The sequence below is a fragment of the Kwoniella europaea genome, chromosome 3 (assembly GCF_036810445.1).
Source record: "Kwoniella europaea PYCC6329 chromosome 3, complete sequence".
NCBI classification, from domain to species: domain Eukaryota; kingdom Fungi; phylum Basidiomycota; class Tremellomycetes; order Tremellales; family Cryptococcaceae; genus Kwoniella; species Kwoniella europaea.
This window is the reverse complement of record NC_089489.1, coordinates 1,332,430-1,353,531: the sequence shown is the minus strand read 5'-3', so window position 1 is coordinate 1,353,531 and position 21,102 is coordinate 1,332,430. Positions and strand designations below refer to the sequence as shown.

The following is a 21,102-nucleotide window of genomic DNA, read 5'->3' as shown; positions in this document are numbered from 1 at the left end:
CGAGGAGTCAACTTTGGTGAGCGTGTTGAGGAGAGTGACACTCTCTAGTGATGGATGCATGAAACGAAAGATAGACAGACAGTTGCTATTTTGTTCATTTCACGAACTTCTACACGAAACACCAGAAAGGTCAACATGGAAACTCCCACAAAAGAGGCTTCTCCGGCCTTACAGCCCTTACCTCAAATGCAGGGAGATACACCCGCTCCTTCCGTTTTGGAAGGTGCAGAAACACCTATAGCTGGACCATCGTCCACACCCGTACCAGCAACTATCAAACGGACTTACACCAAGAAATCAAAGGTGCGCTGAGTATACCTTCCCCTGCGATGACAAGGGACAAATAAACTGACAAATGCGGAACGGTCAACGGTATAGGCGAAAGTCGAAGGTCTTATGGCTTATACATCAGCCTTCGTACCGGGGATGTACAATATCAAAATCCCTGCTGGAGATTACCTGCAGAAGGAAAGGAATGTAGATGTAGCTCGACAAATCAGTGTGGCGAGAGCTAAACAGGAGAAAATAGATATAGAAGAGGAGAAACAGAGGAAGATAGCTAAAGGAGTTGAAGTGCCAGAAGTAAGCTACGTTCTCCTACATTATTCGAATTTGATACAAGTATGTAGGTATGGTGAAGCTGACACTTTGAAACAGGTAAATCCACTAAATTACACTTTGATTATACATCCGGGATCGAGGAATCTACGTATAGGTCGAGCATCTGATTTCTACCCTAAAGAAATCCCAAATTGCATCGCCCGACCTATCAAGGCTGTTAACAGAGGGTACGACCCACCTGTTCCTGGAAGTAGAGCCAAGAGAATCGCCGAGCGTGCAATGGAGAAAAGACAGAACAAGAAGAGGAAGAATGATAATGAAGATGATGTGAGCATGAATGGTAACGGGAATGGGAATGACCATGGGGAAGATGGAAGCGATGATGATGATGGAGAAGGAGAATGGATCGATCCTGTAAGCTTTGCATTCGGCGTAAATCTGCCAAAAACTAGCTTACACAAGCTTGATCCCTTATGTTTCATTTTAGGTGGATACGAACATAGGTCACCTGAGAGAATACCTCCGACATCGTTTGGTTCAAGAGAGATTGGCAACAGATTGGAAAGAAGGTACAAGAGTAAAAGCGACCAATGCGAAAGTGAAACCTGAAAATTTACCAGAACATAATGATCCATATAGAATAGATTGGACAGAATCAGATAATAGACCTTTCTACATTGGTACAGAAGTAAGCTTCTGGGTTATTCCTTCCTTGGGCTAGGATGAAGCTGATTGGAAATGTTGGAACTAGGCTTTACGATTACCTGAGAAGGCAGGATACAAAGTCAGATATCCAATCTTACAGCGTAACTTCAACAATCGAGATTGGAGTTCATCACAATTACTCTTAGATGATATTTCCACCATAATACAGGAATCACTTAGGACGGAATTAGGTATCACACCAAAGGATTACCTTGTAAGTTACGTATTCCGCGCTCTCTGTCCAGGATAAATTAAGCTGATAGAGCATCGTAGAAATACTCTGTAGTGTTCATTATACCTGATCATGGAGATAGGGTGTACGTGCAGGAGATGACCAATCTTTTCTTGACTACAATGGCGTTCAAGGAGATTGCTGTGCATCAGGTAGGCTGCCACCATCTCACTCCAGGTCAAATGTCAGCTAACGCAATCCAATCGATTTGATCGATGTTGCAGGAAGCATACTGTGCGATATTCAGTGCTGGAATGTCTTCAGCTTGTGTGGTGGATGTTGGCGCTCAGTCAACTTCGGTGACGTTCGTAGATGAAGGTCTGCTGAATGCGGATACCAGGTAAGCTCAACATCGTATCGAGTTTAATGCATGACAGCTTATGATTCACCATGTGCTTAGGATCAAGCTTGACTACGGAGGTGATGATATAACCTCAGCATTAGTGACCATTCTCCAACGTTCGAATTTCCCCTATAAGGAATTGGACCTTGCCAGAAGTCAAGATTGGATCATGATGGATAACCTGAAGAACAAAATATGCACTTTGGAAGAGGTCAGTTGGGAAACGATCAGTTACATATGTGCCAAGCTGACATTCAGGTTATAGCATCTGGTCGCTAATACCCCTTGGGACTTCTACGTGTTGAAGACGGAAGGGTTGACACAGAAATATGTATTTAGGACATATGATGAGAATATCCTGGCACCTTTGGTAAGCTTTCGGATTTTCACGCACGATTGGTAAGCTGATTCATGACTGTACACCTACTCGTAGATATTCTTCGACACTCGTCTGATAGATTTCAAAGAGAAAAAGGGTCATGGAAAGTTCAGGCTCTGGGGGATCTCCGATGATATAGTGACGGATGACCTGACTTCAAGCTATGAAGAGCCGGTAAGTCAGCTGTGTGTTAGTCAGGAAATCGTGCCACGCAGCTGACATCCAGTACAATAGACCGGAGCAATGAAAGCCTGTACAACTCACCTTCTACCGCCCCCTCCTGCTGCCGAAATTTCTCCAATCGAAAATTCCGAGACAAGCAATGGAGACGGGGAAAACAAGCCGAACGCTAATGAGACTAGTCATGCTACACCCGAAGTGAAGACAACCAAAGAATCGACTTCTGCGCCTGTCCCCGATCCAAACCACTCGCAAACTTCCACAAGCTCAACCCCTGTGCCAGAGAGAACGGCGCCCTCAGTCACTCCTGTACCTGCTACCACAAATGACCAACCTGCTCCCCCCAAACATGCTGTGCCCGAGCTATCAGCTCAGCAAATAATCACTGAAGCATCCAAATCACCCTTAGACGCTGCTATCGCTGCTTCCATCTCAATGGCCGGAACGGAGAATAAAGCGAAGACTGCGGCTAATAGTATATTGTTGATTGGAGGAGGTTCCGCTTTGAAAGGTCTAGGGAGCTTCATCGCTGACAGGTGAGCAAACCCTTCCTTAGCACAAAGCTTTTTCTTGTCAGGATGAAACTCGTAGCTGATATCATTTGCAAATATCAATAGGTTACCCCCTCTCCTCCGACAAAAAGGATTTCCCATATCGGACGTATCCATCGTTCCTCCACCACGTAATCTGAACCCCAGATATGTGAGCTGGAAAGGTGCTTCGGTGATGTGTAATTTGGAGAGTCTGAGTGATATGTGGATTAGAAGGGATGAATGGGAAGCAATAGGTACGAGGTCTCTTAAAGATCGGTATCTGTTCTATTAATCCGTTCTTCGTATATGATGTTATGTCATCACTATTTGCTCCTCACCTTCCTTTGAATTTACGCCACGAGAAGATACTCCAGGTGTCCTCAGATCTACCTAACCTCTGTTACCATCGTTTGAGCTAACATGGCGGGGAGTCGGAACCGAGCAGAATGAAGAAAAGGCACCCCGTTCCTATTTCTTGTTGTTCTGATCACCTCTTGCCATGAAGTCATGCCCATCGATTCCTTCGTTCCCTTAGCTACACGTTACGGGCCAATGAACGCTATGCTCCAAACAATTACGACTGCACAGCAAATAAGGAGGTAAGGGGGGATGGTTCATTTCATATCCATCCCGCGATAAGCTATTTCTTGCTCTCTTGGAAGGTAGAAGATGCATGATATATGAGATTGAACGATCAAGAACAATAAGTTGAATGTATGGCAAAAGTCGGATATGACACTGAATGAAACGTAATCCCCTCCTTTGGGCCCCTGCCTATTAAGGATAAATAAGGTTGCTACTGCGTGTAGTGTGTGGTCTGTAATGTTTCTGATGGTACCTTTTTTTGGATGGTGGTTATCTACGAGCGAGAGGAATGACATACTTCTCTTAAGAAATGTTTTAGGTTCCTTTCCTAACCCTGTTGTTCTTCTACTACTTACACACTCACAGCAAACATATATATACTGGCATTCTTTACCATTCTCCATCTCTTTCTTCTTCATTCAATACCATACTCACACTTGTAGCGTATTATTGGATTTGCCACCGCCACCATTATCCACAATGTTGGCATTCGTTCTACTACCCTTTTTATCGGGGTTCTTCCTCACTATCTTATATCAGCAACGTTGTCCCAATGGTCTAGTAGACTGCTACAAGACTCTACCCTTGCCTACTATTTCAGACACTTACGAAAATGTCCTTGGTCCCGTTAAAACATTTGTACCCTCTTCTTCATGGTTGAACTCTTATCATCATTATCACCATTATGACGTCCCTCAACCTCACGGATCTTCTCCCTCCCCTTCCAGTATGGTAACGAACGAACAACATCCTCATTCTCCGCTCCAAATCATTGTTGAGCTACCTGAAGATGTCATCGAGACCAATTACCTGGCCAATCACCCGACTCTTACACTGACATATCAACCTACTTCAACTCAAATACGATTATTTCCTACTGCTCCGTCTCAACCAGAGGATGTCGAGGTGGAATCGAATGATAACTCCGAGATGATCTCTCCCTCTCTATCGAATGGGATCGAGATTTCCAAGAGTATACTCCAATCTTTATTCTCTGAAGACGCTAGAGCCAAAGCTCGCTCTCAGATGAACCAGATTGTAGGAGATTACGTCAAACACCCGATCGTCACTTGCCAAAAACATTTCCTACTCCTGAAACAATCGGTTGAGAGGGAAATAGGGGAAATAAAAGTTGATACGAATGTAGTGATCAACGCGATGGTGGGATATTACCTTGCCATTGGCGTAAAGTGAGTGAGCCCCAGTAGCGGTAGCAGGTACTTTTGTGATGGATGGCTTACTGGTATGGCATTATATAGGTCCTTAGTCAAGCTGATGGCTCGAGGTATATACCTCATCGTCTTCCGCCTAATCTTCCGCGCCCTCGCTCGCACTTTCGGATCGACAATCAGCCTCTTCAGGAAACGCTCCGACCAATCTGATTACGATGATGATCATCCCGATCAGGATCACGGTCGTCCTGAGCTACCTGATTCGAAGGCAAATCAAGATCTAAAAAGTCTCGGCAACGGTGCACTTTCCACCGACGGCAGTACAACCACTTCAGAAACGACAATGACTGACTCTCACCCAGTAGCTTCCCTTTCGGTGAGTTCAGCAATCTACATATGATCTGCGATATAATCTGGCTGCTGACTTTTTCAATGTAGGCATTCACTCCATCTTGTTTGAACCGTACTACCTCCCAGCCCTGCCTGAGCCCCACGTCCCCGGGGTTCTGCCTCTGGAAAGAATTTGACTCTCGAACAAATCAAGTACGCACTCCCTTGTCTAGTTCTTCAATTCCCTCTCGTGGATGCTGATTTATGTGTTAGATTCCACATCTGAATATGACCCAGCAAGATCTAGCCCTCCACATCCCATCTGCTCTTCATGGTCAGTCAACTTCTCAAGTGCATTCCGATGACGTTGAAGAAGAGACAGGGGCTTTGGCGCCTTACCTCATGGATACTGTACCTACACTTGATGCCAATGGATTCTTGGCTTTCGACAACTACGAGGATACATCTTCGTCCGCAACTCTTCGACAATCGCCTCGAAGCTCCCCGGATGTTGCAGATGATGACCTGAAGGACAACGTCAATGAAAAGGTGGTCAGCGACCAATCGCTCATGACAGACCACCTTGGCTTCAACTATGATGGAATGGTTAAGGAAGATCTTGAAGGAAAGGTTGCTAATGATTGTAGAGAGAGTGATGTGAGTGATTGCGATTTCAACAAATCCACATAGGATATACGGAGAAGCTGATGTGTAAGTTTCTGAATACTACAGATCATTATTGCAAACACCCGACCTCGGGCATTTGTAACACCCAACGAAAGTCTTACAGTGTTCGGACATGACTACGTTTCGCCTTCACCTTCACCTTCATCTTCACTACATGATGATGCTGAAGAGGATGACGGCGAGACCGTAAGTTGTGAAGCACCCTTGAGGTTGTGCTTGACTGATTTATGTGGCGGTGTTCTGTAGGAGCCCCAACCATCACACTCAGAAGTCCCTCGAGGGTACAAGGAGAAACGCCCTGTAAAACACAAAGCGGGCGGATCGGCTGGAGTTTCACCCAATCCTCACTTGCCTGGGCACAAACGAAACAGAAGTGACCAAAGTCTGAAGGATAACAAGAAGGAACGACTCGTCAGTCCGGTCACAGTCCTTCTTTTTAGTGCCACATATGCTGAGCCTTTTTTGTCTTCAATATAGGGTGGGCCCCAACCAACAAGCCCGATACAAGGTTTTGTAGCCGAGTCCGAGACCGATGAAGGTATGCTGGTAGAGCGAGAAGAAGAGAAAGTGCACCGACCTTTCCTTCCTGTCCTCAGAGAGGACACTGCTGGACCTTCGGCCCCAAAATCTGGGGAAGCAGATTCTTCCTCGGCAGCTTCAAAGAAAGACAAAGGGAAAAGTCCGGTCAGAGAGCAAGAAGAAGGGGATGAGAAGATCATTGAATTAGACAATCAATCTCAGAGGAGAAAACACTCCAAAACCGCTGAGCCCAAGTCGACTGGAAATGCTCCAAACTCAGATCCAATCTCGGGTACAAGTGATACCGGTCCTACAAGAGCCACGTCTAAGGGCGGACCTATTTATGAAGGTGAGGATTCACAACAGCAAGTGCCCAGCCCCATCTCTCGTCAGCCATCCGAGGATAGAGATACTGGACCTAGTTCGAAAAGGAAACGTGTCCGTGGTAGAAAGAATAAGAAAGGGAAAGGGAGGCATTCTGATATCGAGGCTACTCCACCTCCTCAATCGATTCATGCGAACGAGCCAACCCCTAGTCCTCCTTCCGCTACTATGAACCTCGCCGATGATATAGATGGAGAAGCCGAGGATGTCGAGTTCGTGGCTCAATTCTTGGACCAAGAAGCGATCAAGGAACAAGAGCGGGAGGAAGAGGAGGAAGTTGATAAGATGCTTTGGGACTTGTAAGGATGTACTGTACTTTGGAGGGATTAAAGAATGAACGGGACGATCTGCTATAGGGATCTTGCTTGGGGTGGTGTCCGCCAGACATTGCCGAGGTGGAATCAAAGATGGATAAAAGAATGAATCTGTTGGACCCTTTTGACGAATACTTGTAGAACGTACGATACTTTGATCTGAAGGAGATTATACCATATCACACCCCACTCACTAATTCTTTCTGGACGTTATCTTTGACTTATCTTGTTTCTCTTCTTGTATTCATCTCGAGATGATTGATTCGTTGTGTGGTGAATGAAGATTGAATGTATGGTTGTGCGATTGTGTGATTGTGCGGATGTGCTCGAAGATACAGCCATAAAGTACAGTATCTCAATCAATACAGGATACGGAGTAGCCTAACCTCGCTCTCCAAATGAAATAATTCACAAACTCCAAATCATTCAGTACCTAATCCCACATACTTCACGATTCTCCCCTCCTTTGTCGGTCAATACAAGGTCTCGCCGCCACATTGACGACTCATCATGTCGGCTCAATGGAGAGGTTCACAGTGAACAGTCAAGTTGACGAGAATAAAGGAATGAACATGAAGGCGAAGACCTATTTGGAGTCGAGCCTTATTTAGGATCCCAGTGATGTTAAATGGAAGGCGAAAATGGTTTCACAGTTACAATGATTTTATCGGACTACAGTATCCATACGTACTCCTACGTTCAGCCGACAATCTGTGTAATCCTTCTTCAGGTTGTATGCATAGCGTGCTATAATATACTTTAAGACCATTGATCAATCTGATAATACTTCTTACTTTTTTCGTGATCCATTAAAGTTGATCGTACTATCCAGTATGGAAAGCGAACGAAGAACGTTCATACCTGATATCGCCCTATCAGTCAACACCACCTTGATTTTCGACACCTCCACTGGTCTGCTCAGCAACAACACCGATCCCGACGCGAGAAACTTATCAGCCTATTCGATCGGTATAGTACACCGTGAATTATCCAGTGTGATTTAGATTGTGTATTTCCCGAGCACTACGCAAGAGTACCTCTAAAATTCCCTCAGGGATTTAACGTACAACTTACTCAGGATGAAATGATATCCAATGATTGGAGAATCGTTAGATCTATTATACCCAAAATAGCTCCTTTGCATTATCTAGCTACCTCGTATCATCTATCAAGAGTCAAAGCACCCGACCCTTACGTAGCAGGGAGTGGTACGAGTATTGAACAGGGAAGGATGGGTTGTCAAAGTCACCAAGATAGACACATCACTTCGTTAGTATCGCGAGATACTTGGAATTCCAGTTGCCCTCAAAATAGGTTATATGAAGATTGTTATGCTCCGGTGAGGAGTAGGAGAACAGGTATAAGTAGATCTACCAATCTACAAGATAACACTACCACGATTCATATGTACTGGGTTGAAAGTACTACGATCCCAGAAGGAGTAGAGATTGATCCGAGAGAAGAGATCCCTTTGTATAGGACTAGGGCTCGAACTACACCGTTCTTACAGATTTCCAGTGATGATATCAAGACTGAGGAGAGTAAGGAATTCATTGAAAGAATGGATACTTGTTCGCAATGGGTGATGAGCCAGTCTGGGGATGAGTCGTCAGGAGTCGGATACCTCAAAGTACCAACGGAATAATTGAGCTGCATTCTGCAGCTTATGTTTCAGCCATGAGCTTTCGATACTTACAATGCGATTTACAATATCAAGGTAGGATTATACTGCATCCGCGAAGGATTCATGCATAAAGGTGTACTCTTGGAATCATGCTCTGCATGTTCATATGGATGTCTGTTGTAGATGTTTCACGTTCCAGTAGGATGTCATCATAGGAGTCCAATCTACTTGAACCTCCACTTCCTACGCTTCCTGGTTGGAATCTGCTTGGAATTCAAATATACTGTGAACATTAGTCGTATTCGATTCGACCTTGCGATCATACTTATATTCCCATTGTATACCTAGCACAACAACATGCTCGTCCTAACAGCAGTGATTCTACCCGTACTTGTATCGGTATACCACTACTTCTCTCCGACTTTCCAACCCCTTTTACCACTCTTTCGCAAATCGAACCACACTGTGATTCAATTCCCCACAAGAGAACTAAGCGGTGGTCGAGTGACGCTCTTACTAGTATACCATATCATACGGAGTCTACTTCGAAGGATAGGATTCGGACCTCGACTATCAATCATCGAAGAGCACGGTCGACATGGTGCGGTATATAAAATCAAAGATGATATATCACTTTCAATGCCGTTCCAAATCATTTCGTCAGATATCGACAATTACCTTCAATGTCTATTATCCTCCTCCTCCTCATCTCCATCTATCACCAAGCAAGATATTTTATCCAATGGAAAGCATTTACAATTGCTCTTATCGGCTTTAACGGAACCTTCAATGCTCTTACTTCTGTCCAAGGTGAATTGTCCTATAGATCCGATAGGTTCAGTCAACGTGCGGAACAAATTCACTTTAATCGATCTTCCACTCTGTCAACGATCACTCCAAAATACACTGGATAGTGAAAGTAAAGGAGGTCCCGGAATGATAGCTAGGTCGAAGTTAGATCAAGGAGTGAAAAAGGTTAAGAGAGGTTGGGAATTCACTGTTATCGTTGAATTGCTACTAGATCAAACTGGAAATGGAACTGGATCTGCGATATATAAACAGGAATTTACAATGTTACAATTCCATAAACATCCACAACTACCCTCCATACCACCTCCAAACAGTACGAATTCGATAAATGTAGAATCTATAGGAATATTTGATATTGGTAAGGAGGAACCTTGGAATTGGGCAAGATTATCTAAAGACTATAACCCCATACATACTTCTTCTACCGCTGCAAAGTTATTGGGGTTCAAAGGTAAGATAGCTCATGGGAATCATATTGTAAGCAAAGCAATTCAGCAATTGTCCCACCAAAAGATACAAATGGACAAGGGGATGCAGGGATGGATAATAGTAGAATTTAAAAGACCGATAGTCGTACCGTCTACTTTGGAAATCAAGATGTATCCCCAGAAAACAGAGAAGAAAAAACAGATTGTGGAAATCTGGATGAATGGCAAGGTAGCTACCACCATCACTTTCGGTAGCTAATACTAGGTATGTTCATGTAATTTATGTTTTGTAACACTTCATACTGCATGTAACTTGCTACTATACCCATACGCTTCTCCATTTCGACATTCACGATTCACGACTATCTTCATCAGAGTTTACTATTCCTAGTGGTCTGTTCGGTTCAAGCGATCTTATATACAATCTTCTTTCCTGATACCTTGCCCTCCTAATTGATACCCAGCATCATCCAAAGTCAGTATCGCGGCTCATTCCAGATGACCTTGACACAAGACGTAGAAGAGGAATGTGAAGTGTGAATGTCATGATGCCATATTGTAGATACTCACCTTCATCTCCTTAAATCCATCTGACACATCATTCAAACCACCTGATCTCAGATCGATAGGATTAGGCTTGATACCGTACTTAGTGATGAGTTCGGGAGTTTTGGCAAATACTTCTTCACCGAATTTACGATCTTCAGGTTTAGCAGGGATGATCGTTGGTTTAGGAGCTACAGGGGTGAAGTTGAATTCCTATTTCATTCAATTGTCCATTGAACAAGAGAAAGAGAAGTAGTATGTGAATCAGCCTTTCTTCTTCTTACCTTACCTAATCTAACCTTTATAGAAGTTATAACTCACTCTACCGAACAAAGTATACATCAAAGTCCAATCAACCGTAACACCCTTAGCATACTTTTGCTTATCTTCCTCACTTGGCGGAGGAAGTATCAGATTTAGTTGTTTTGCTTTATCACCCATCATTGCCACTGTCAATTTCCAAGTTTCACTCTCCGAGATCGTATCGAATGCCAGGGGAACACCACCACCTGTGATTTCCTTTGCCTTTGCGATGGCAGCTTCCTTGTCGTGATAATCGACAGCTTCGTCCGCGCCATACGACTTGATCAGATCGAATGAATGGGGCGAACATACACCCAGGACTTTGTAGCCTAATGCTTTGGCTAAGGGAATGGCGAATAGACCGACAGAAGATGATGCTCCATAGATGATGTACTATTTAATACACCGGCGTATATCAGCATATGATCAATCAACGTGAACGTGAAGGTGTATATGAGAGATGACGACTCACCCATGATCCCTCGGGTACTTTCTCAGGTGGGAAAGCGTGTTTTTGACTTTCCAAAATGGCCTATAGTTTCCAACCAGCCCATACATATCAATATCTCAATTTGATCAGCAGATCGGTTACTTTCAAAGACCCAAACTCACCTGACAAGCGGTCACCCAAGCAACACCGAAGGTAGCTGCCTCCTCAGGTTTAAGACCATCAGGAATTTTAAAGCACATATCACTTTCGATCCTAGCATATTGAGCATAACTTCCTCGATCCTTATAGATTCCTCCGTGAGTACATCCAGCGATCTTATCTCCAATCTGTAAAGGTATTTTGAGGTTTGAACCTAATTTCACTACGGTTCCTGCGAAATCACAGCCGTTGATCACTCCTGGTTCGGATTGTTTATAGGCATGCTTCCAATCTGTTGGGTTCTACCACACATATCAGGATGTGTCCACAAAGGACGGACAGAACTCACTTGAGCTGCATAGTCCACTTTAATCAATACTTCGTTCTCCTCCAATTGAGGGACGGGCTTCTCTTGAATTGAAATCCATCGTTCCTACCACCGATAGTCAATAACTTGCCTGACAAGGGATGTACATGCAGACTACGTCACTCTTTCAGTGACTCACCTTGTCCTGTTGGACGATGGCTTTCATGGTTTTTGGAATCTCAGTTGACATCTTTAATTGTGGGTGAGTGAATGATGAGAGTAAGAGAAGAGTGATCGTTGACTCGTACTATATTTAATGGTATGTCGAATATGGATGAGTGGGTGAGTATGTACAGCTGCTTGGCTTGCTTACTCATGTTGAACAAGAGGATGAGCTCATGCATACGCTTGCTTATGTGCCATCTTCGATCTATGAGCTCACAGGGTGGAGGTGAGGTGTGGAGGTTGCACCCTCTCGGATATTCCAGTGTCCGCAAGGTAACCCGGTTGAGCTGTCCGCGCTCGCATGACTGTATCATTGATCAAAGGATATATAATACTCGTCTCTGCCTCACGCATGTCAGTGGAAAGCTCGTGCTACGGTAACAAAACATGATGTGGACACGATCGATTATGCATCAGATGTTATAATTGATACTCGATACCATCAACTTCCAACCTATACATATCTCTTGACCAACTCTTCCAAACTCTCTCCTTTCCATCCCTCAACTTCTACCTTCTCAACTTGACCTTCCTCGTTATCCCATTGGTTCGTACCCCATCTCTTCCTGATTCCAGCAGCGATAGCAGGGAAGGTATCTTTCTGATCTTCCTCATACCTCTTTTCAGTATATTCCACAACTTCCGCGGGCTTATTGTTAACCTTGCTCAAAGCATCCACAATCTCCTGTCCTGTAGGGGCATAGTCGTATAGTGTTATTGTCTTATTGGCGATTTTAGAAGGGGATTGAACAAGTTGGCTTAGGGCGTAACCTAAATATCCAAGTGATCTATTCCCACAACAATCAAAGATCAGCATATACAATATACAATCCGAATTCACGATGCCAAATGAGTAAAGGAGAGATAGAGAGACATACGTGATTCTAAGTTGATACTTGAGAGCATCACGGTACACTTCAACTTTATTATTCTTCACGTCAGTTCCGAGGAATCTATTCAACCAAATCAGAGTAATTAAATCGATTAACGATTGAAGCACTTTATTTGTCTAATGTAAAATGCGAATTGTGAGTGAAGGTATTGTACTTACTTATAACCTAGGAAAAACAAATCGAATATTCCTACTCTAACACTAGTAGTAGGTACGTTCAGCTCTTTGGCAAGCTTGACAATATCCTCTTTCTGTGCAATAGGAGCTAACGAAGGGGTTTCGTATTCCTTCTTAGTCCAATTAACACCGAAATCAGATGGAATGAAAGTTTTCAATTTTTTCGATCCTTCAAGTGATTTTACGAGATATGTTTGAGAGGCTATACCACCTCCTGAAACTGTTGAGCTACAGTATCAAGTTATATAATTAGTATATTATCTCGTAAAGTATTTCCAAATGATGAAAGTGGTAAACGAGAATGTTTATACGATGTAATTCTCAAGTCGAGTTGACCAAATACTCACATGACTACATCCAAATCACCTACAACGCTCTTAGTCTTCTTCACCCCACTTTCATCAAGGTATACCAACCTTTTCTCTACGTTTGCATCAGAAGGAATCTTTGATAAATCAGAGGATTCCCTGTGTAAGATGATCAAATTGATTTTATCATCTTTATGTGCATCGATCAAAGGTGAAAGTACGGCTGAACCAACTGTCCCAGTGAATCCGAAGAGACCGACATTGATTTTAGACATTGTGTAAATTTAGAGGTTTTGACTGAGTGGATTTGAGTGGTGAAAGTTTAAACGCTGTGATTTGATATGGTAAGTTCTCTTCGTTGGTGGTTTGGGAAGAGACAAGATCCCAAGTCGCAATTCAAGCCGTTATATACCTTTCTTTCTTCGATCACATCTCTACATCAACAAGTACGACTTACTAAGCACGCAATAACATACATGCGAGCACGCAAATCATGTTGTCAGAATAGCATCGCATAAGACGTCTATACCAGATCAAAGCTTACTAATTAATCATCTAACCGTTGGATCTAAACTTGCGAATCTGATTTCTGGTACGTTTACGTCGATATTACCGGTAAATCCGGGATTGCGGATAGTAACCCAGGCACGAATTCCCACCTTCCCATATTCCCATGTACCCATACACTCATGTACCCACAACAAGCAAGCTGAGGGAGGCTATCTTAATCAGCAATTAGTAATTCCTACAATGGTCGTTTCGATCAATGTGATCGGCTGATTTAGATCTGCATTCCACATTTCACATTCCACATCGCACTTTCCAGTACATGCTCAGACTGTAATATTGGCTGTGTAGTCGATGAGCCGAAAGTCGCAGCACTTCAAGTTTGATCGAATCTTGTATATACTACTCAATGCCTAGCATATTCGCATGTCTGGCTCATACGTAAGGATGTATGATAATGCAATAATTCATCGTTCTTTTACTTCCCACCTTCAGCGTCGTAACCTTTTGCCAGTATATATATACAGATTTTTGGAACGAGAAAGAATTATCTTAGAATTCAACCGCATCCCATCAATTCATCCATCCCGCCTGGCTATATTTACTTTTATACCATCAACTATGTCATTGTGTTTTGTTAAAATGATAAATAAAGAGCAATGCGAGAGTTTATCACGATCATATACGGTATAAAATGAATGAATGATTTGGGAGGAAACATGTATGTATATGAACAATGAAACAACGGGAAGAAATTGTAATGAAATGAAAATCAGAATTGAATCAATAAAGGTCATGAAAGACGCCCATGAGTAAAAGCTGAAAAAAAAAAAGAAATGAGAAATGCAAGAAGAGATTGTGACCAAAGAAGAGAAGAAATAGCAAGCACGACGTCCTTTTTCGTGTCATTCAGATTCACCATCCGTCAACTATCATTTGATCGTTTTATCGTTTACTTTTTATTGTTTTTGTCGATCACCCTGATTGACTTGACCACCTCTGCCACCTCTACCACCCTGATTCCTCTGTCCACCTCTACCACCTTGTCCACCGTTGGGTTGTTGACCTTGTCCTTGACCACCCTGCCTTGGTCCACCTCTATTACTGGCTTGTTTTTGACCTTGTCCCTGTCCCTGTCCTTGTCCCTGAGGAGCATTCACACGTCTTTCATCTTTCTCCTTTCGAGTTTCGAAATTGATCTTTCCTGAGATTCCATCAATCTTAATTCCATCTTCACCTCCTTGAGCAGATGGCAAAGAAGCGATTATGGCCTTTCGAGCAGATTCAACTTTGTGAAATTCGACAAAGGCGCAGGCTTTAGATTTGACGATTTCAACTTTCTTGACATCTCCGAATCGCGAGGCAGCATTCTTGAGATCGTTCTCTGATATCGATTCACCACCTCCTTGGTTGTCGGCTGACCAATTGGGAAGCTAAGGATGATAACACAACGGTCAGCTGACAATTTCAGATTGGACTGGTGAGAATTCGAGATCATCGATGACTTACCTTTACGAAACAATGAGCAGTGTTGACCTTCAACGCGTTAGTCACACCAGGAGATTGCTTATCGGCGGAGCCAGATGCAACAGGTGCGGCTTCCTCCTTCTTGGGAGCAGCTGGGGCGGCAGCGGAAGTAGATGCGGCAGGTTGGTTAGACACGACAGCTGATGACCAAGCTTTTCCACCTGAAGCAGCGAGGGAAGCCCAAGTCTTGGGCTTGGGAGGAGCGGCAGGTTGAGCAGGAGGGGCAGGGGCAGCAGCTGGGGGAGCGGGGGATGGAGCAGCGGGAGCAGGAGAAGGCGAAGCAGCCGGTTTGGGAGCAGCCGACGCTGGCGCAGGAGAAGCTTCAGCAGGTGGAGGTGGGGCGGAAGTGACGGGTTCTTCAACTGCTGGCGCAGGTTCTGAAGGAGCTACATCCTTATCGGGAACAGAAGCGACGGCAGCCTCTTCAGGTACTGCATCTTGCTTGACTTCTGCGGGAGCTGAGACTGGTTCGGGTTCGGGTTCAGGGGCCTTTGCGGGCTCTTGAGTCACTTGTTCGGCAGGTTTGGTCTCGACTTCCACATGTGCAGGAGTAGGCTCAGCAACAGGTTGAGTAGGTTGGGATTCCTCTTCGATCTCTTCATCTTCATCTACATCCTCTTTGAGATATCGGAAGATATCGTTTAGGACGAAGTATCCATTGGGTTGTTCGGCAAGGAAGAAAGTTTGAGTGAATTTTCGCCATGGTTGGTGGTTATTCGACATTTCACCGATAACAAGGATAATTATACCTCCGTTGGCTGATGATTGGGAGTCGATGGAGTGGATATAGACTTTACACTCATTATAGCCGATGGCGACAATTCGGTCGTGGATTTCCTATATCATGAACGATCAGTGTTGTTGAACAGGTTAAACAGAGGGAAACCAGGAAGATAAGAAATAAATCGCATCATTCAACTCACCTGTTGTCCTAGAGCGATTTGAGACTCCTCTCCTTCCTCTCCGTGGATGAACGTCGATCGTTTGTTGTAGAAGCAGTGAAGTCGGTGAGGTTGTTTGTTCACAAAGTTGCTACAATTTGAACAATTCTCGTCAGCTCATGACCCTCGGTCTGGTGAAGGAAGGGAATCTCCAATATTTTCCTTCCAATTTTGTCATGATGATATCGATTTGATGGAAATATCTCACTCACTAATATTGTGGAACGAATTGCCATCCGACATCATTTGGTTGGATTTTAGATTGTTGAGCTGAACCGGCGGCAGGAGTGGAAGCTGGGATGGTGGTATCGGCATGACCGTTGGTTTGGGGAGCTGAAGAGGACATGATGATTTATCTGTGAGAATGTGGTGATACCGTCAGTTAATTTCACCTCTAGTGATCTCTGAGTCTGTCTATGAAATACCCACTTACGCAGATGAACTGTCAACAGACTATTGATTCAGATTCCAGATGATAATGTTCGTTTTGGGTTCGGTGATATTCGTGAGCGATGAAAAGATGAGATCGATTCCGTTACAGCGAGGGTAAATCAAACTTGTGGTGATGAATTTTTGATTAGTTGAATGTACGAGACTGATGCTGGAGCTGACTCTGATATATGATGCTTGATATGTGATATGTTGTTGCAGTGGAAAGCGAGAGATTAACAAGGAATGATGCTCGAGCGTTGAATGACGAGCGGGTGAATGACAAGCAGAGAGGTAGAGTGCGGAGATATGGGATGGGATTTGAAGGTGGAGGTCATGTGGCACCCCGTTATCACCTCGTCATACACACAACACACTCATACTAAGACATATACGCGTCGTTGATTCATTCACTCAATCGTACATATTCGTGCTCTTCCTTCACCATCTAGCTTGAATCCAACCACATTCAAAATATATCGATAGACTGGTCATCATAGCTCTCACTGCTCGTAGCATCGTCCCAGAATCACTCAACCACCATTTCCTCCATCTCCCTGCCCAACGCCCTTCACCTCGTCACTATGTCAGTCGACCTGCAACAGTCCCTCTCGGAGCTTCAACAGCTGTTTGACGCACCGGGAGGATCGAGGGACGAGGTATCAAAGAGGCTGGCAAAACTCAAGGTGAGCTGACAAGTGCAATGCCATCGGTTAAATCTCGATCAAATAGCTCACGCCCCATTACTTGTAGCTCGAACTTGCCCAAACCGGATTATATTTTGCCCCACCTACGGCCAATCCTCAGGACCTCGTAGCAGCGAGTAAGTCTTTGTTGATCAAGACCCCTTGCTATCTATTATAGGCTGCTATACAACAGAGGCTTGTGCTGATCTTGCTCTGTTGATCGATTTAAACAGGATCAATCCTCGAAATAGGATCATTCCACTCTCTCCGATCAGGTAACCTAAAATCTTACGCCCAGTATAATTTCGCCTTACAACCATTTTATCTCAACCTTTCCTCGATCATACCCGAATCACCCAATCGACCAATAACATTAGGCTTGCACCTATTAGCGTTACTCAGTGAAGGTCTATTGACAGAGTTCCATACGTTGTTGGAAACTCTGAAAGTGGAGCAGTTGAGTGATATCTTTGTGAAATTGCCGGTCGATTTGTGAGTGTTCCTTGACTCTAGATCGAGATATACCTCAATCTCAAGTCTTTACGACTAAATGCATTTTGTCCGAGTATCCTCATCTGAATGTGGAATATGGACAAATGCTGATATTCTTATCATACCATAGGGAGAAATGGTTGATGGAGGGTGCTTACAATAAAGTGTACCGAGCGAAAGATAGAGTCCCAAGGGAAGAATTTGGTTTCTTATTAGAGAGATTGATGGGAACTGTTCGGTAAGTCAATCACCAATGATCTTTCCTGTTCTACCTTTCTACTCTTTCATGTATGACAGAAGTACATCCAAAACCTTTTGTGGCCTCGAAATACCTGCTACATCCTCCCGGGCTGAACCATCTCATCCTCGAACCCCTCTCACTGACATACTCCTCATTTATATAGTGGTCAAATAGCTTCAACAATCGAAACTTCCTATCCATCCCTTCCCTTAAAATCAGCTGCAACTCTATTATTCTTCAAGCCTAACGAGACTTCCCAATTGAACGAGTTCGCCCAATCTCGAGGATGGGAATTATCACCTTCTCAACAGGTATACACTTTCCCCAACTCCATCAAACCCGATATTGCCTTGGCGGCTTTACAGCAAAGTTCGGAAACCAAAAACACGAACGTAGTGTTGAGTTTGGAGAAAGGTGGTATAAAGAGGGGTACACCGATGGTTAATATGGTTGGTCCAGCGCTGAAATTGGCTCAGCAGTTGGAAGCTATCGTTTAATCTATAGATATCAAGTAGAAGTAGAAAAATGATGAATTTACTGTACTGTACACATAATATACATACGCAGTCCCAGAATTTTGAATTCATTCTGTTGTGGCGTTATATGCAAGGTGAATGAGCAAAATGACAGTCGATACATACATTGACTATCAACAACTCCTGCGTATAAGTCTAAAGGGTGTCATAGTTGGCATTGTCGTCGGGAGTGTTTCAATGTCGTAAGGGAATGTCAAACACACGTGACACCAAAGCGTAGATGAGTAATCATAGTGATTGTGTGACTATGCGACTATGTGAGTATGTGAATATGTGAACTGATCATACTTGTATGAGTAACGTCAAATGGCATCTTCCGTGGCTGTGCCTGGAACATGGTAGGCTATGATGAATAAGCACATAATCCAAGGGACCAAAAGAGGAATTAAATCTAATGATGGATCGATTAGATTGATAAGCACGTAAGTTACAAGTTACGCGTGCGATCGAGCAATACTCGAGTGCCGAAGACCGAATTAACTGTGAGGTTGTAACCTAGTTGACGACAATTGATGTGATTGACCGAATATCTCATTGAGAAAGATATAAATAGGATCATCGATCGAGGATCAAAAGATGACCCCACTCATCAACTTACTTCCCATCGTCTCACCCATATCTACCTATTCCGTAAATACTCACTCAGTACTCGTTACAACCTCTAGGTAAAATCAACCATCATGTCATCTCAACCTGTTATTGGATTCTTAGGATACACAGGTCTAGTCGGATCTCACATCCTTCCTCACTTGTTGGAATACCATAAACAAGGTCAAATTAAATTGATCATCTTACATCGAAAGGGTAGTGATACTTCCAAGATCCCGGATAATGTTGAGAAGAGATTGATTGATCTGAGTGAAGGTGGTAAAGAGGTCAATAAAAAGGCTGTAGAGGGTCTTCAAGTCGTCTTGTAAGTTGACAAATTGACAAATTCCTGTTCACACCTCATCACTCTACTTTCGATCATGTCTGAACTGACTGCGGTCGGTATCATTTTCAGATCGACCGTATCGGGTGAAGGTCTCAGATCGCAGATTTACCTCGTAGACGCTCTCGAAGGTTCAACCACCTTGAAATCTTTTGTTCATTCCGATTTTGGTACCAATTGGACTGCCAAAGAATTGAAAGAAGCCCCTGGATTGAGTGTCATAGGAGTTAAAGAAGATGTGGTAGAACATGCGGAGAAGAAGAACGTTCCACTCACTCATGTCAGGGTAGGGGCTTTTGATCTTTTCGTGTTCAAATTCAAGTAAGTCCCAACCAAGCCTATCAGATACCAAATTACTCGTAATACTCGTATACTCGTGTACTGGACTAATGTGAGCTGATATAATACACCTTATGGTAATGTAGAGCCGGTGGTACAGATGTCAAAGGGAATGTAGTTCAAGTATTTAGAAATTCATTGAAGAACCCTCTAAGAATCACGTGAGTACCTAGTTCTGAACCGCACTATAGTCGAGTTGGAACTCGTCGATGACTAACTAAGTCGTGTCTTCTGTAGTACCCTTCCATTCTTAGGGCAAGCTACTGCTCAACTCCTCTTACATCCAGACGAAATCGCCAACAAGACCTATCAAGTGTACGACCACGAACCCACCGGACAAGATTTCGTCGACGTCCTGACCAAGCTTAACGGATCTAAACCGGAGATCACCCATTATACAGAGGAAGAATATCAAAAAGGAATACAAGTACCTGGTACAGGTGCGATCTTAGCTGCCCTCAAAGCTAAATGGGGAGATGATAATTGGGGTGCGACTGAACCTAGACCAGAAGTTAAAGGATGGAAATCTATTTCGTTTGAGGAATTGACAACGGAATGGGCTAAACAATTGTAGACAATGTGAAAAGAAATTCATACCGAAATGATTTATATCCACCATCAAAGATAGGATATACATGATTTATTGTATATCACATGGGGAGAATGTTAGATAGTAGATGTATAAAGTGTTAACCAACTAGGACCCTAATCCTATCAAGGACAGTATTCTCCAGGTGGGAGAGTATTGACCATATCATTATGACTTGGTGCGTTCAATGTAGATTCCCAAGTATGTTTCAATTTGTATACCGTCCAATCTGGATCTACACCTTGAATGACCGGTATAGCACTGGTCCTGACGGCTCTACAATTCAGAGGGTAAGTTGATAATCTCTCTGCCCTTGTATTGTTCAACCTTGTTCCCCAGAATTGCGATCCTTCCGAGGTCAATGATTTCGGTCCTTCATAAGGAACTAACTATACTTTATGTTTGGTTCCATCAATTTTACGACATGTAGATTTGACGTTGGGCGCAGTAGCTTGAGACAAGATCGTACGAGTTCCTTGACTCAGGATATCTCTAGATATATAATCCAACCCAGACAGAGAAGTTGGATCTAACGCATGAGGTCTCCGCAATTGTTCTTCCGATGCTGTGTGTTGTCTTGAAAGTTGGAAATCCCTACCTCCACCAGAGTTATACGAAGGTGGTGCGCAATGCTCACAACCATCATTGGGATGCACGAAACTTTGATTCAGGACGGTCGCTTTATACACTTTGAGATCACTTGCCCAGTAGGATGTCACTCCAACGGTTATACCGAAATCGATGTCAGACA

The 21,102-nt window shown here is 43.6% G+C and overlaps 9 protein-coding genes across 9 annotated transcripts; 6 read left to right on the top strand and 3 right to left on the bottom strand.

The window, feature by feature from the left end:
- Nucleotides 1-135: 135 nt before the first annotated feature.
- Nucleotides 136-3,225, top strand: V865_008358 (uncharacterized protein; the record flags this gene model as incomplete). The annotated part of the gene is made up of 12 exons (XM_066232094.1): nucleotides 136-303; nucleotides 379-582; nucleotides 658-975; nucleotides 1,049-1,249; nucleotides 1,313-1,480; nucleotides 1,540-1,650; nucleotides 1,723-1,838; nucleotides 1,899-2,052; nucleotides 2,107-2,211; nucleotides 2,275-2,394; nucleotides 2,455-2,936; nucleotides 3,018-3,225. 12 exons carry the CDS (start codon nucleotides 136-138, stop codon nucleotides 3,223-3,225), a joined length of 2,355 nt encoding a protein of 784 aa, XP_066088191.1.
- Nucleotides 3,226-3,998: 773 nt separating this feature from the next.
- Nucleotides 3,999-6,913, top strand: V865_008357 (uncharacterized protein; the record flags this gene model as incomplete). The annotated part of the gene is made up of 7 exons (XM_066232093.1): nucleotides 3,999-4,708; nucleotides 4,778-5,066; nucleotides 5,129-5,233; nucleotides 5,294-5,677; nucleotides 5,753-5,893; nucleotides 5,954-6,118; nucleotides 6,185-6,913. 7 exons carry the CDS (start codon nucleotides 3,999-4,001, stop codon nucleotides 6,911-6,913), a joined length of 2,523 nt encoding a protein of 840 aa, XP_066088190.1.
- Nucleotides 6,914-7,757: 844 nt separating this feature from the next.
- Nucleotides 7,758-8,569, top strand: V865_008356 (uncharacterized protein; the record flags this gene model as incomplete). The annotated part of the gene is made up of 2 exons (XM_066232092.1): nucleotides 7,758-7,919; nucleotides 7,979-8,569. 2 exons carry the CDS (start codon nucleotides 7,758-7,760, stop codon nucleotides 8,567-8,569), a joined length of 753 nt encoding a protein of 250 aa, XP_066088189.1.
- Nucleotides 8,570-8,905: 336 nt separating this feature from the next.
- V865_008355 (uncharacterized protein) lies at nucleotides 8,906-10,045 on the top strand (the record flags this gene model as incomplete). Its single annotated transcript, XM_066232091.1, has 1 exon — nucleotides 8,906-10,045. The coding sequence occupies one exon, from the start codon at nucleotides 8,906-8,908 to the stop codon at nucleotides 10,043-10,045; it is 1,140 nt and encodes a 379-aa protein (XP_066088188.1).
- A 145-nt stretch (nucleotides 10,046-10,190) lies between these two features.
- V865_008354 (uncharacterized protein) lies at nucleotides 10,191-11,781 on the bottom strand (the record flags this gene model as incomplete). The annotated part of the gene is made up of 7 exons (XM_066232090.1): nucleotides 10,191-10,235; nucleotides 10,357-10,545; nucleotides 10,654-11,028; nucleotides 11,108-11,167; nucleotides 11,248-11,526; nucleotides 11,574-11,657; nucleotides 11,731-11,781. The coding sequence occupies 7 exons, from the start codon at nucleotides 11,779-11,781 to the stop codon at nucleotides 10,191-10,193; spliced, it is 1,083 nt and encodes a 360-aa protein (XP_066088187.1).
- Nucleotides 11,782-12,210: 429 nt separating this feature from the next.
- Nucleotides 12,211-13,408, bottom strand: V865_008353 (uncharacterized protein; the record flags this gene model as incomplete). The annotated part of the gene is made up of 4 exons (XM_066232089.1): nucleotides 12,211-12,544; nucleotides 12,635-12,709; nucleotides 12,808-13,053; nucleotides 13,173-13,408. 4 exons carry the CDS (start codon nucleotides 13,406-13,408, stop codon nucleotides 12,211-12,213), a joined length of 891 nt encoding a protein of 296 aa, XP_066088186.1.
- Nucleotides 13,409-14,599: 1,191 nt separating this feature from the next.
- V865_008352 (uncharacterized protein) lies at nucleotides 14,600-16,454 on the bottom strand (the record flags this gene model as incomplete). Its single annotated transcript, XM_066232088.1, has 4 exons — nucleotides 14,600-15,073; nucleotides 15,150-16,004; nucleotides 16,091-16,199; nucleotides 16,321-16,454. 4 exons carry the CDS (start codon nucleotides 16,452-16,454, stop codon nucleotides 14,600-14,602), a joined length of 1,572 nt encoding a protein of 523 aa, XP_066088185.1.
- Nucleotides 16,455-17,121: 667 nt separating this feature from the next.
- Nucleotides 17,122-18,453, top strand: V865_008351 (uncharacterized protein; the record flags this gene model as incomplete). The annotated part of the gene is made up of 5 exons (XM_066232087.1): nucleotides 17,122-17,223; nucleotides 17,291-17,360; nucleotides 17,457-17,715; nucleotides 17,846-17,953; nucleotides 18,120-18,453. 5 exons carry the CDS (start codon nucleotides 17,122-17,124, stop codon nucleotides 18,451-18,453), a joined length of 873 nt encoding a protein of 290 aa, XP_066088184.1.
- A 719-nt stretch (nucleotides 18,454-19,172) lies between these two features.
- Nucleotides 19,173-20,336, top strand: V865_008350 (uncharacterized protein; the record flags this gene model as incomplete). The annotated part of the gene is made up of 4 exons (XM_066232086.1): nucleotides 19,173-19,405; nucleotides 19,496-19,744; nucleotides 19,849-19,923; nucleotides 20,000-20,336. 4 exons carry the CDS (start codon nucleotides 19,173-19,175, stop codon nucleotides 20,334-20,336), a joined length of 894 nt encoding a protein of 297 aa, XP_066088183.1.
- Between the last annotated feature and the right edge of the window lie 766 nt (nucleotides 20,337-21,102).